At 48.2% G+C, this 13325-nt stretch overlaps 1 protein-coding gene across 8 annotated transcripts in view; it reads right to left on the bottom strand.

Annotated features, from left to right (window-relative positions):
* The window catches only part of Arnt2 (aryl-hydrocarbon receptor nuclear translocator 2), a 149500-nt gene that overhangs the window by 93468 nt on the left and 42707 nt on the right, over positions 1–13325 (bottom strand). For all 8 annotated transcript variants that reach the window (XM_013512638.1, XM_013512642.1, XM_005381432.2 and 5 more), the window contains one exon: positions 11065–11112. In XM_013512638.1, the coding sequence (XP_013368092.1) occupies positions 11065–11112 (48 nt within the window). The remainder of the gene's footprint in view (positions 1–11064; positions 11113–13325) is intronic.

The following is a 13325-nucleotide window of genomic DNA, read 5'->3' as shown; positions in this document are numbered from 1 at the left end:
TACAAGAGAGACTGGGGCACCTTGCCTGAGCAAACCGAGGAGCCCAGGGACCCTGAGACTTACAGAGCCCCCATAGCCTAGCTGAGGGTCAGGGCACAAAGCACCTCCCATCATGTCTCTCTGCCAACTCCCCCTGAAACACAGTGAGAAGGAGTCTGGAAAGTCCAGGAGGGCCAGGCCCGGTACTGTTCCCAGGGTAATGCACATCCTGTGTGTCTCTACACTCACCAAGTGCTTTCTCAGCTCTCACTGCCTCTAACTCTCATGGCCATCTGTGAGGGAGCATTTCCTCCACTCATGGCACAGAAGCCTGCACCAGAGAAGCCCCGGCCTGCCCTGCCTACTGCAGCTCTCCCCAGGTCTCTCAGCGGCAGCACGCTCCCCTGTCCCAGATCCAGAGCTAGACTACCCAGAGACTAGAGCAAACATATTTAGGCTGCATAGGGGGGAATTCTTGGCAATCCCAAGACACAGCTTAGGACTTCTAAGGACTCTGAAAATAATCTCTTTCCCTTTCTCCAAACCATGTAGTATTCAGGCAGTATCATTTTATATCAAGGTTAATCTCTCTGCAGTAAAAGAAGGGTCGCCGAACATGTTAGAAAGGCACTGGGTCTCAGGTCTGCCCAACACCTTATGTGAAGACATGCCCCACCCATAGCCGCATGATGTCAGAGAACTGCTTCCTTCAAAACATACACCATGCCAGTGTGTCCAAGCCCCAACCCCAACCCTAACCCACTGAAACAACCAGTAGCATGCATGCGCTACACTGTACCAAACTCCACCCAACTCATCTGCAACCCTTGTCTGGCTCATAGGAACCACGAACATCCATGTGGAGGCAGGGATGGGGCTATGAAAGACTAAAGGCATCCAAGCCCAACACCCATGTCTGCTCTGTAGGGGACACGAAGCTTTTCAGAAGTGCTTCCTGTTTTACAGAGCTCAAATGGCCCCCTGAATGATCCTTCACATCATTACAGAGAAGATAAGGCCAAGCAGGAAGTGGTAATCCTCAGTGCTATCTACTCATCTTCCCAGCATTACAAGTGCTTTAAGCATTTTCCCACTTAGAAACAAAAGCAGCAGCTCTCTAAGCTGAGATGTGCATACTAAGAATTCTGGAGCTGACAATCTTCCTCTTCCGCTGGGAGAGATCTGTGCGGGCAGATCTGCCTATCTTGCATATTTTTCCGTATCCACATGGTTTTGACCATCACACCTACTGATAACACAGGGCTGTAAATGCAGGTGGAAAGGCTAAAACTCAAACAACACCACAACCTAAACAGCCAGGGAAAAAAGCCCACAAGCTTACATCCCATGCCAAACCAAAAGGGAAGTATCAAAATAGGAGATGGAAACATAAAAGGGGCCTTCTGTGGAAACATTCCTGTTGTGAATATCTTTGCTTTCTGATGTCTGTAGGGGCTCATGGACCAAACCCTACAAAACACAGGGAATAATCTTGGCCTTTGGAAGGCCTTTTGAGAAAGGGAACAGAAAGAGTCTGAATGCAGCAAAAATCAGGCTGGTAGCACACAGTAACAGGAATTAACAGGGAGTGAATACCTGGCTGCTCCTAACATCTCAGCCAAGCATTGAAAGACATCTGTGTTAGTTATGCTTTTACTCTCTTGGTTTAATGAACTATTACAGATGTACCAAAGTTACATGAAGAGCATGATGCATCACTTTGACTCTTGGTGATAGCCCTGAGATGTCAGCTGTCCCCAGCTGCGGGCACATTAAGACACCCTGGGGTATCCTGGGAAACATAACAGACCCAGAGACTCTGAAATAGGAATATGCACCTGCCCCACTCAGTGCATGGAGATGGCTGGGCCCCTCCAGACTGTGGGCCTGCAGGAAGTGCGGGTGGAATAAGAGTCCACCACCATGGAGCCCTGTGGCCAGCAGCCCCATGGTCAGCAGGGAGCTTCCTGCCTGAAGCATTCCTGCCTGGGGTGTGAGCAGAGCGCTCCTGCGCATGGACAGTTTACCTCCATCTGCATGAAGAACAGGAACTTGATAAGGGAATCCCAAGAGGCTGGAGTAAGGTCACCTAGCACTCCCAAGATGGCTGCTTTCCTAGGCCTGGCTGCAGGGAAGGCCTCTACTTCTTCACTCTTTTGTCCCTGGGAGGCTCCCTCCATAGGTCCCCACTATTACAGATAGCTAAGCTAGGTAGAAATATTATAGGCAGTCAGTTAGGGCTAGGCCCTCCAGGGAGTTAGTGCAGAAGATGAGAACACATTAGAACTGTTTCAGGAGGCCCATCTGTTGAAGGCCAGGCCTCAAGATAAAGACAGAATGACCAGGCCTACATACCTCCCCAGTGGATAAGATAGTTGGTATTACATGGTCCAATAAAGTCTAAATAGGTATCAGTCACCCCAGTGAGTGACCAAAACCCTCTGATACAACCCATCCAAAAGAAGGTCTTTGTTCTTTCCATGTACACTCGCTACATGACCTGCTTCCCCACTGGATCAATATTACCTAAGTGGCTATACTTGTAATCTTATTGGTTGGTCATAGTTTTAACCCATGTTGTAACCACCTCCTGAGGAACACATAGCCTGTCTCTGGGTGAGACGAGACATCAGAATTTTGCCCATCCAGAGGTACACACATGAAAGCAGTGTCCCTGCTTAAGTGCTCTGGGCACAGGCTCTCAGGTATGGGAAACTGAACCTGAGACCCCATGGAAGGAACCAATTTCTGGGTAAGACCAGAACAACTATTTCCTAAAACACAACATTTAAGGGACCAAAACACATTCAGTTTAAGGGAGAATCCTCAACCTTCCAGCTCTCTCCCCTCCTAGGCCTGGTTCTTGTCATTTATGTGCATAGGGAGGGAAATACTTTTGCTAACATGTAAGTTGTGACTGCTGGATGATGGGTACAAGTTCCAACCTGTGAGCTTCATAAGCGTGTTGCTAAGAAAGATTACCTAGGTGATTAGGTAGACAGCACAAATGTCTTGGGAACTTGTTTGCCCTAGGGCCCAGGTCAGAATTTTTCTGAGACATTACTTGCCTCTATCTATTTCTGGAGGTGGTCTCTTTTGCAGGCTGGGAAGTGTTCCAACCACATCCAATTTGCTCCCACACACACACACTCTCTTTCAAAGAAATGGAAAGTAGTTATTCAAATCTCTTGATTATTGGTTTAATTTCACTAGCAATGCTTCATCCTTTGAACATGACTATTATAGCTGGAATCAATTGTAGCTTGTGCTTTTGGAAACACATGCTGGAGTTAGGAGTGTGGGTTTCTGGAAAAGGTAAGGGCATGAGTTGGTAAGGTTGACCAGTCTGACCCAACCTATCTTCTGATCACTCTCCAGACAGCTTCCACCTGCTCTGGAGCAGGTCATCTCAGGGAACACCATGAGAGGATTTAAAAACCAAGTAGGGATTAAAAGAGACACATATAATTCATTCCTCTTGCTGTTTTGGGGAAACTCATGTCAAATTCTCTTACTCCTTTAAAATGTATTCTTAGCAACTGTAAATTTTTCAACCCCCACATAGGGAAAAGAGCTGTTTAATATTTTTCTGCACCTGTGCATGGCCTACCTACCCTCTAGAGGCAAAATGGAATGCAGAGGGAAGTAGTGATTATAATACTGCTTCACAACTAGAATTGTACTCTAAGAGACAGGGAAAATGGTCAGAATTACTTTATGTTCAGACTTTCTTTACATTAAGAGATAATCCTTACTTGTGTTCCAAACATAAATGTAAGCCACAGTAAAACCAGACACCTGGCCATTAAGGCACAATTGGATGCATCTAATATCACTGAGCCTCAGGTTCTCCTCTCTTGCCCTTGACCCTTAAGGACATGGTTTCCAAGGCAACCTTATTCAAAGTGTCCTCTACTATTATTGAGCCTGAGGTTCCCCTCCTTTGCCCTCCAGACTCTAAGGGTGAGGCTACCAAACCAACCTTAGCTGGAGCCTCTACTGGCCTATATCCATCCCGATCTGATTTTGTTCAGGTTCCTCAAGAACAGTCTCCCTTACAGGAGGTGAGTGCAAAATTTGATCCTGCCCATATCCATGTGTCCTTTCCTCTCAGTGACCACAAACAGATCAAACAAGATCTAGGGAAGCTTTTAGATGACCCTGGTAAGTACACTGAGGTCTTTAGGGGACTTACTCAGACCTATAAACTAGACTGGAAAGATGTAACAATACTCTTAAATCAAACACTGACTTCTAATGAAAGAAAAGCAATATTACAAGCTGCTATTACATCCGGAGATGAGTATTATATTGTTACCTTTAGAAAGCCAGAAGATAGGCAACCAAGGGAAGCGCCAGTTCCTACTGGAGCCCAAGCAGTCCCTACACAAGATCCCTACTGGCCTACCAATCAGATGGGAAATTAGAATAGGAGACATCTTCAGACACGTATTTTTGAAGGTCTAAGAAGGAGAACTAAGCCCTTCTATTATTTTAGATTGTTGACTATTCGTCAGGAGGAAGATGACAACCCATCAGCCTTCTTAGATCATTTACAAGAGGCACTGACAAAGCATACATCCCTGGCTCCTGCTTCAATTATTCTAAGGACAAGTTTATTACCCAGTCAGCCTCAGATGTTAGGAAAAAGCTACAAATGATGGCTTTTGCTCCAGATAGCTCACGTGATCATTTAATGAGGACTGCCTCCTCAGTATTTTATAATGAAGACTGGGAGGAGGCCAAGGGGAGAAAACAAAGAGACCAAGAAAAAGTGGCTGCCTTGGTTATGGCCTTAAAAGGAATAGTGCCTAAATCTGATTCTCAGGGATCCAAGAAGAGCTCAACAATTAAACTCACCTGCTACCACTGCAGAAAGCCAGGCCACTTTAGGAGGGACTGTGATAAAAACCATGACAACAAGAGGCCCCCTGAGCCATGCCCTGATTATAAAGGTGATCACTGGAAGTCAGAGTGCCCCCCTGAGATGGAGGTCCCAGGAATCAGATCCATCTCACCAGCTTGCCCAGCAAGACTAAAGGGCCCCAGGGCATTCTGCCTTCTCCCTCCTGCTGGACTGTCAAACTCCATGGAGGAGCCCCAGGTAATCATAATTATAGAGGGAAAGAAACCAGCCTATTGCTGGACACTGGCTCATGTCTCTTGGTCCTTTTTTCAACCCTGGCCTTCCTTCTAGCCACCATACTTCAGTGAAAGGAATCACTGGAGGGGAGGTAACTCACTCCTTCTCACAGCCCTAAGGCTGTAACTGGGATGGTTTTCTCTTCTCCCATTCCCTTTTGATTATTCCTGAAAGTTCAGTTCTCCTCCTGGGGAGAGATATCCTATCTTGTTTGAATACTGTAACATACACACACCCAGGTCAGGTACACCACCTCCCTCCTATAGAAACAGAAATAAAGCCTGAAGTATGGGTAACTGAAGGTAGAATAGGAAGAGCAATAAAAGCTGCCCTGATGCAGATACATCTCAAAGATTCCACTGTTTTTCCTCACCAGAGACAATACCCTCTAAGGCCTGAAGTTAAAGAAGGACTATTGCTTATAATTGACAACTTAAGGGCACAAGGTTTACTTACACCCTGTAACAGCCCTTGCACAAACCCAATGGACAGTGGAGATTGGTATGGGACCTTAGATTGGTAAACGAGGCAGTAGTGCCAATCCAACCGGTGGTACCTAACACATACACTCTCCTATCTCAGATCCCAGAAGATACTGGTTGGTTACCAGGGCCAAACTTAAAAGACAACTTCTTTTGTATTCCTTTACATACAGATTTCCAGTTTCTTTTTGCCTTTGAAAATCCTCAAGACCACGCCTCTCAACTGACTTGGACTATGCTTCCTCAAGGGTTCAGAGACAGTCCTCATCTTTTTGCACAAGAGCTTTCCCACAACTTGGCATCTTCTGAATTTTCCCAAGTGACAGTCTTACAATATGTAGATGACATACTGTTATGTGCACCCTCAGAAGCCACCAAGGCACTCACGCTCTGCCAAATTTTCTAGCAGAGGTTATAAGATCTATAGGTCTAAGGCACAACTTTGCAGCCTTGAGGTAAAATACTTGGGTCTTACCATATCTAAGGGAATGTGAAGGATGGGGGAAGAGAGAATTAAATCAATACTTTCCTTCCCACACCCCTAGATCCTAAAACAGTTAAGGGGATTACAAGGAATTACACGCTTTTGTCACCTTTGGATAGCAGGGTATGGTGAGGTCATATGACCCCTCTATCAGCTTATAAAAGAAGCCCAAAAGGCAGATGCCTATATTTTAACCTAGGAACCTGATTCCTGAACTGCATTTCAGAAGCTTAAACAAGTGCTTTTAAATTTCCCAGCAATGAGTCTACCAACAGGACACCATTTCTATCTGTACCTTGATGAAAGGTTGGGCATGGCTATGGGAGTGCTTATCCAGAACTGAAAACGTGCTCAGCAGCCTGTAGGGTACTGAATCATGAATTAGACATCCTAACAGCAACACAAGGGGGTACTTGTGCAATTGTAAAAGCTGAATGTTGTGCATACATTCCTGATCTTCTGATAATATCTTGATGATTATTCAAGATAGTAAATGACAGGTTAATGCCATGTCAGATTCTGAAATTCCCTAGACCTTCTCCTTACCTTCTTTGTGGGAGGCTATTACTGGCTCTTCTTGGTGGAAACATTTTTTGGTTGCATTCATAATAACCTTGTTGATATTATTTGGCCCATGCGTACTTAATTGTTTCCTTGGCCTTGTCTCCTCCAGATTTAAAGCTATATGCCTACTCAAGACAAGACCACCTAGCATCTATCAAGGGCCTTTAGATAAATCCTCTGTGGAGTATCTCTGACTGCCAATCATAACAGTGTCCCCCTTCAGCCAAAAGTAGCCAGACCAGTCATTGCCCCTTGTCCCCTCATGGGTACCTTAGTGGTACCTCTTCAGAGGGGGGAATATTATAGACAGTTAAGCTAGATAAAAACATTATAGGCAGTCAGTCAGGGATAGACCCTTGAGGGAGTGAGTGCAGAGGATGAGCATACATTACACCTTTGGCTGGAAGCACATCTATTTAATGCCTCATGATTTTGATCTATAAAACTTCCTTTGAGAAGTGGGCTCATGGGTAACCCATTTTCAGGTCCCCTCTGGTCTCTCAGGAGCTCTCTCTGTCAATAATTTTTTCCTACTTCTAACCTCTGCTGTTCCTTACAATTCATTCTTCGATTTTGGGGAACATGAATTCAGCGTATCTGACCTCTAACAGGCTGGGAGTTGTATTATTTCCCCTGTTAACACTGCCACCCTCAAGCTCCCTGTCCTGGCCATCATGGGCCCCATGCCCAGCAACCCTGCAGCATCTGCACAAGAAGTGCACACTTCACTCTGTCTCCTCACTGTCCCTTCCCCCAGGAGAAGACCCCAGCCAGCCTCGCCCATGCTGCCACCTCCCTCTGTATCACCACAATGTCCTGCTCCTCCACCCTCTCACACTCCCACTAAGTCAGAGCTCTCCCTTGACTGCATTCCCCTTGTGGTCTCTGGCCCCTTCCCTTTGTCTCACAGGATCAGCTTTCTCTTCCCTGTCCCCTCTGCAGCTGGATCTCCAGCTTGGCCCCTTCAGGACCCCCCCCATGAATCTCTCAACTGCATGATCTCCCTGTCTGCTGCACCTGCTCCACCAAAACATGGGACAGTGGAAGCCTGACTTTGCATCCAGCCAGCCAGGCATCCCTGGAGATGGAGGCAATGGTGCCGATCACATTTGTGGTCCATAATTTCTTTGTTTGTTTGTTTGATTTGAGACATGGTCTCACTATGTAGTTCAGGCTGGCCTCGAACTCACAACGATCCTCCTGCCTCAGCCCTTCAAGTGCTGGGATTACAGGTGTGCGCCACCATACCTGGCTTTGCGGTCCACAATTTCAAGTGGGGCCTAAGGACTTAACATCTGTAAGCTTCTTTGAATCAATCCAGGGCACCCCAAATCTCTCCCAAACATACTGTTAAATGTTTGACCATATTCTGCATATGGCCCCAACTCCTACTCAACCACAAAAGTGAAAACCATCAGTTTCCTTCCCAACTTGCAGCTCACCTGCCAGCTTCACAGTGAGCTGCATCTGTGTCTCCCTCCTCTGCCTCTGATTACAAGACGTCCTCTCGGAGACACCCTGCCTCCCTTGACACTCTGGACTTGTCTCTCCCAGCCTCGTCCCTGAATTTTCCAAATCTCTGGGTCCCCTCACCTCTCCTCCTCACACAGATGCTCTCCTGGCTTCCTACACCTGGTACATCTCCAAGTGCCACATGCCCTCATCCTCTCTCACCCCCACGCACAGTGAGGACAGGGGTCCCTCACCTGCCAGGCTATCCTCAGCACACTGCAACTGGCTCTGCCCCTACAGGCACTCTGACTCCTACGAGGGGTGGAATGTCAATGCTTACAGAGCCTTGTCCTGCATGTTCCAGCCTCAAAGCAGCAAAAGCATGTGCGCACAGGCCTTGGGTTGTTTGGAAGCAGGCTAAGTATGCCCTGGTTTGGAGTGCTCATGTGCTTGTATATGTGCTTGTATGTCTGAGTGTGCATGCATGTATGTGTGTGAATGCATGTGTCTCTGTGTATACATGCATGTCTCTGTGCGTGCATACATCTGTGGGTGCATACATGGGTGTCTCTGTATGTGTATCTGTGTGCACATCCATGTGTGTATTCATGTGTTTCTGTCTTATGTGTGTGCATGCATGTGTGTGTGTCTGTGTATGTATGTGCATTCATGCCTGTGCATGTGCATGCATGTGTGTCTCTGTGTGTGTACGTAACTCTGTGTGTGTGTGTGTGTGTGTGTGTGTGTGTACACATACGATGAGGCAACAGTAGCCAGCTTCACATCTACCACCTTGTTCCACTGGGCCTGCTGTGATGGGCCAGCTGCAATCAGGCAGGAACCACACCAATCTGGTGATGACTTAGCTCCCATTTGACCATAGCCACATTTCCCAAATGAAATGAGACATGAGGGCTGATCACAAGCAGAACACTCGCATCTGGGACCACCCTCAAGGAAAGCTGGGAAAGGTGAGCGACCACACATGAGAACACAGGAATCATGGCACAGCACCCTGCCTGGTTCAGGGCCACCAGCAGCGGTGAGTTCCAGCTTCTGTCAGTCTCCATCTCTCCCAGGGTCTTGCCTGAGGGGCATCTCTGACAGTGATGGGAGGAGAGCACACAGGAGCAGCCCGGTGTGCCTCCCATGGCCCATAGAACAGTCCTGCAGCCTCAAATGCCTCCCCTGGACCAGGCCACAGCCACAGGCGAAATGGAGGGGCACCGGCAGCCTCTCCCACCAGCCATGGGGCACCAACTCCCCACGTGATAGAGGAAGGTGGTCTTGGCCTCCTAGGGGCTCAGCCCATAAGAAGCACACGCTGGACACACGTCCCTACCTCCTCCTGTTTTTAATGTGTACAGAAACGGTGTGGTTCAGAGAAGCCTGTGTTTGAACCTGGATTGTGTAAAATCTGACTCTCTCACAGGTTCACAGACAGTGAGCAACACAGTTAGCATCTCTGCTTCTTAGCGCTTGGGCCCTGGACAAGGAGCTCTTTGTCCGTCTCTTCCGTTATTTCATCACTGACACAGATCTTCAACGCCAAGCAAGTGTCACTCCTCATCCCTCTTCCTCTCCATGTCCTGAGACCCCAGGACCATCGTTTCCTGAGGTTGGCACGCTGTGGACTGTCATCTCAAGGGTGATTTTGACACAGGGGAACCGAAGCCATTGTTTCCTTATGAAGGAAGGCTGTGTACGGCAAGAGCAAGCCGGGGCGGGGAGATGGGGCCCTCATTTCCGAGGTTAACTCCTCCTCGGGAACAAAGCACTCCCTGCCGTGAAGACACATCCTCAAAGCGGGGGCTTCCCGGGCCAGGTCCTGTCTGCACTGAGGGAGAACAGTCTGTGCTTTTGTTGCTGAAACATACGTCTTGTTTTGATTAGAAACCCGAAGGCCGTTAGTGATGGAAATGAAGCCCAGCCCCTCTCTCCTGTTTCCCCAAAGTGAAGCCAGGAAATGGATGGACACATTCCTGGGGGAAACATTTATGGAATGACAAGAAGTTCACCATGGAATCCCTGAAGAGTAATAAGGGTCATCCTTCTTGGACTAGCAGGAGAAAGTGCTGAAATCACAGCCATTCTGGTTATGAGTGAAATAAACCAAGATCCCAAACCAACTGCCTGGGGAGGGCAAGTGGGTCGTTCAGTGGGCCCAGGGCTCGGTGTGGGCAGAGCTCTCTTAAGCACCTGAGGCCGTCAGTGCAAACTGCAAAAACAGGAGCCCCTGTGGCACGCTTTTGAGCTCATCAGCACCGAGGCTGGGCGCTGGGGAGGATCGTGCAGGCCCTCCCATGAGCAAGCGGCGCACATTCTGCTGGGAGTGACGGGAGGACTTGTGCCTTCCTTGTGACATCACCACGCTTCCTGCCACGCCTCAAAACAAACTAAGGAAGGAGCAAAGAACCGCCAAGCTGCGTCCACCTTATCCTTTGTGTCCTGAACTTCTATAAATAACATCACCGGCCTCCGTGGCCCAGGATGCCTCTGCAAGGAGACCCTACAGACCCAGCCCACGAAGCTGTTGTGCGGCCAGGGAGTGACGCGGTTCCTAGGAACTCACTGCGAGCTCTGTGTCCTGCATCCCAGGCAGGGCCACTCACGTCTCTCACATTTCTATTTTCCATGGTAGAAAAAGAGGACTCGTCTTTTAGTTTTTCCTAAACTTGAACTCCAGGTCTGTCTTCTAAAAAGGAATCACAGCAGTGCGAGTCATTATTGAACTTAAAAAGCGAAGAGGATCAAGAACTCATTACTTAACCTGTGGTCATTTGGGCTGGGACACGGCAGGGCTGCTCACAGCTGGCTGTCACTGAGGCATGGGATAAGGGACGAGCAAGAGGGCCTGGCTACGGGCAATATCTTCCAGTGACAAGAGACACTAAGTCTCTGAAATTCAGCAAGGTGATTAATAGCTATGGATGTCTTTAAGGAAAGTAAAACAAACTTACCTTGAAAATTTACTTGGCCCTTCACCATCTTCATCATCGAAATCCATTCTGAAAAGTCAAGGTCACAGGTGAGCACAGGTTACACAGAGACAGAACACGGGGAACAAGGGAGCTCTAGCCTATCGAACTGCTGGCCAAGGCGCCCAATTGTTTGGCAGTGCTAAAGGCAGTAACTACACAGTCACCACTCAGCTTCAAGACAGGGAGGGTCTTCAGTGTGAGCGCTGGTACTTGTGTGGTTGAGTACACTCAGGTATCCATCACCTTGTCTGCCAGAACCCCGCCCAGGCTCCCATGGATTGCTGAGGTTGCATATCGGAGAGGTGAAGGCTCCTTCTCCTCCCGTCTGTGGGGAAACCTGCTCCCTCCACATCATTAATCCCACACTGACATTTTCTTATGTTGTATTTTTACAAACTTTAACAGGCTAAAAAAGCTTAATGGGTTTTAAAACCCAGAAGATTTCAGGGTGATGAGGAGATAACAGGGAAAGGTAAATATCCTACTGGTGTACTTGTGCTGCTGGAAACTTGGCGGGTCTTGAGTCTCAGTGAAAAAGACATTTAAGGCCACTGTCCTATAAAGTCCAGGACCAAACTAATGGGGACCATGGCTGTCTGCGGCCCGAGTTGCTTGAGTTGGTCATCTGCTTGCTAAAGCTCACCAACTGACCGCTCAGCTTTCCACTTGCCTGGGCCTCTCAGTGTAAAGGTTAAGGTCTCTATGGAGGCCTGCTTATCTAACAACCCAAACTCTGCTTCCCAAAAGCACTAAGCCTCTCTCATATCATCTAATATTAGCACCGCAGGTGTCAGGCCAGAGTGGGGACTTCACCGGCATCTGCTTTCCCTGAGAAACGGCAGTCTGAGCAGCTCATCGTAGGAATGGAAAGCCCACAGCTGAGACTGCCCTGGAGTCAGTGAGCCCATGTCACAGGCATGAGGGCAGGACTTGAAGGGCTAAAAGTGACGTGGGGAAGGCACAGTCATCAAGGCTGCCAGGACATGGTAGGGGGCAGAGGAGGAGCCCCTGCTCTGTGCATAAGCACCCTACTAGGCCCCTGGGAGACAAACCACATACACCACGCTCTGGGGTAACCTAGGGAACCTCAGGACTGGGACCAGGTAAGGCAAAGGGATATTTTCTTTTTTTAAAGAAAATAGTATCTTTTGCTTGTCTGTGTTCTGTTAAATGTGCAGTGCAGAGTTCTAACCTGGGCATGGGTTGTTCAGCACCAACTGACGGGACCCTGCCAATTTGGACCCACGGTTCTGAGACATGGGTGTGGTCTTAACCACTAAGAATAACAACAAAAGGAATCAGGGAGTTGGAAAAGATGGTGGTAATGATAGCAGAAATAGCTCTGCACAAAGGAGGGGACAGTGGGCAGGAAGGAAAGAGGGAAGGGGAAGAACAGGCAAAGCCACCTCTACCCTCAGACACGCACCCGCCACAAAGCCAGAACCAGGCTCAGGCGTTGGCTTCGGAGTTGTCTATGTTGTGGACGAGGGGGAGATGAGTGCATGAATTTTTAAATGAAGCAAATCCATCAATATTTTGCATGATTACCAAGCCTTCACCTGGCCTTCCTGGAAATTACATCAGGGAGGTAACCACCAAAAACACTGCAACCTAATCCGTGGGCGTTCGGCCGCGACACGGAGTCACACCGCCACCCTGTGTTCATAGGGGGGAAGAGCAATTCTGCTGCCCACATCAGAAACGTTTCAGTGTTAAAAAGCAGCAGCAATGTCAAAATTCCAAAGAGCTCATTTAACGAAGCCTCCAATGGGCGTGAGATGTATGGTTATTCCTTCCAGCTCAGGTTGATAGCAAGTGTGATCATCAGGCTCCTATAACCCTCCCTTGTTAGTCTGCACATCCTTGGGATGTTTTAGAGTGACACACTGTCCCCATTTTCTAGAGACTAAAGTGTTCCTGGAGTCCAGAACATCAGTGCTAAAAATGAGAGACCCGAGCAAACCAGCACAGCTGGTCATCTCCTTTTAGCACAGACATACGGGGAAATGTGCTGTGTGTAGGGTTCCCAGCTTGGCCAGGTCGGGACAGAAAATGGAGATGGTCTGGTCGGGACCCAGGGAAGTCTGAAGTCCACTGAGAACCTGGAAACCAGGATTTGTCTACAAAAAATTAGGAAATGGAATCTTGCTGCCCCTGTGCACCAGTGCAACCTCATATGTGCAGCATCAGATTTGGTACATGGGGAAAGCACAACATGGGGACCAAGCTAGGAGATACAT

This window comes from Chinchilla lanigera, unplaced genomic scaffold (assembly GCF_000276665.1).
Source record: "Chinchilla lanigera isolate Chin_1 unplaced genomic scaffold, ChiLan1.0 scaffold00015, whole genome shotgun sequence".
Taxonomy (NCBI): Eukaryota; Metazoa; Chordata; class Mammalia; order Rodentia; family Chinchillidae; genus Chinchilla; species Chinchilla lanigera.
Note: the sequence above shows the minus strand (reverse complement) of the source record. Positions and strands in the feature narration are given on the sequence as shown.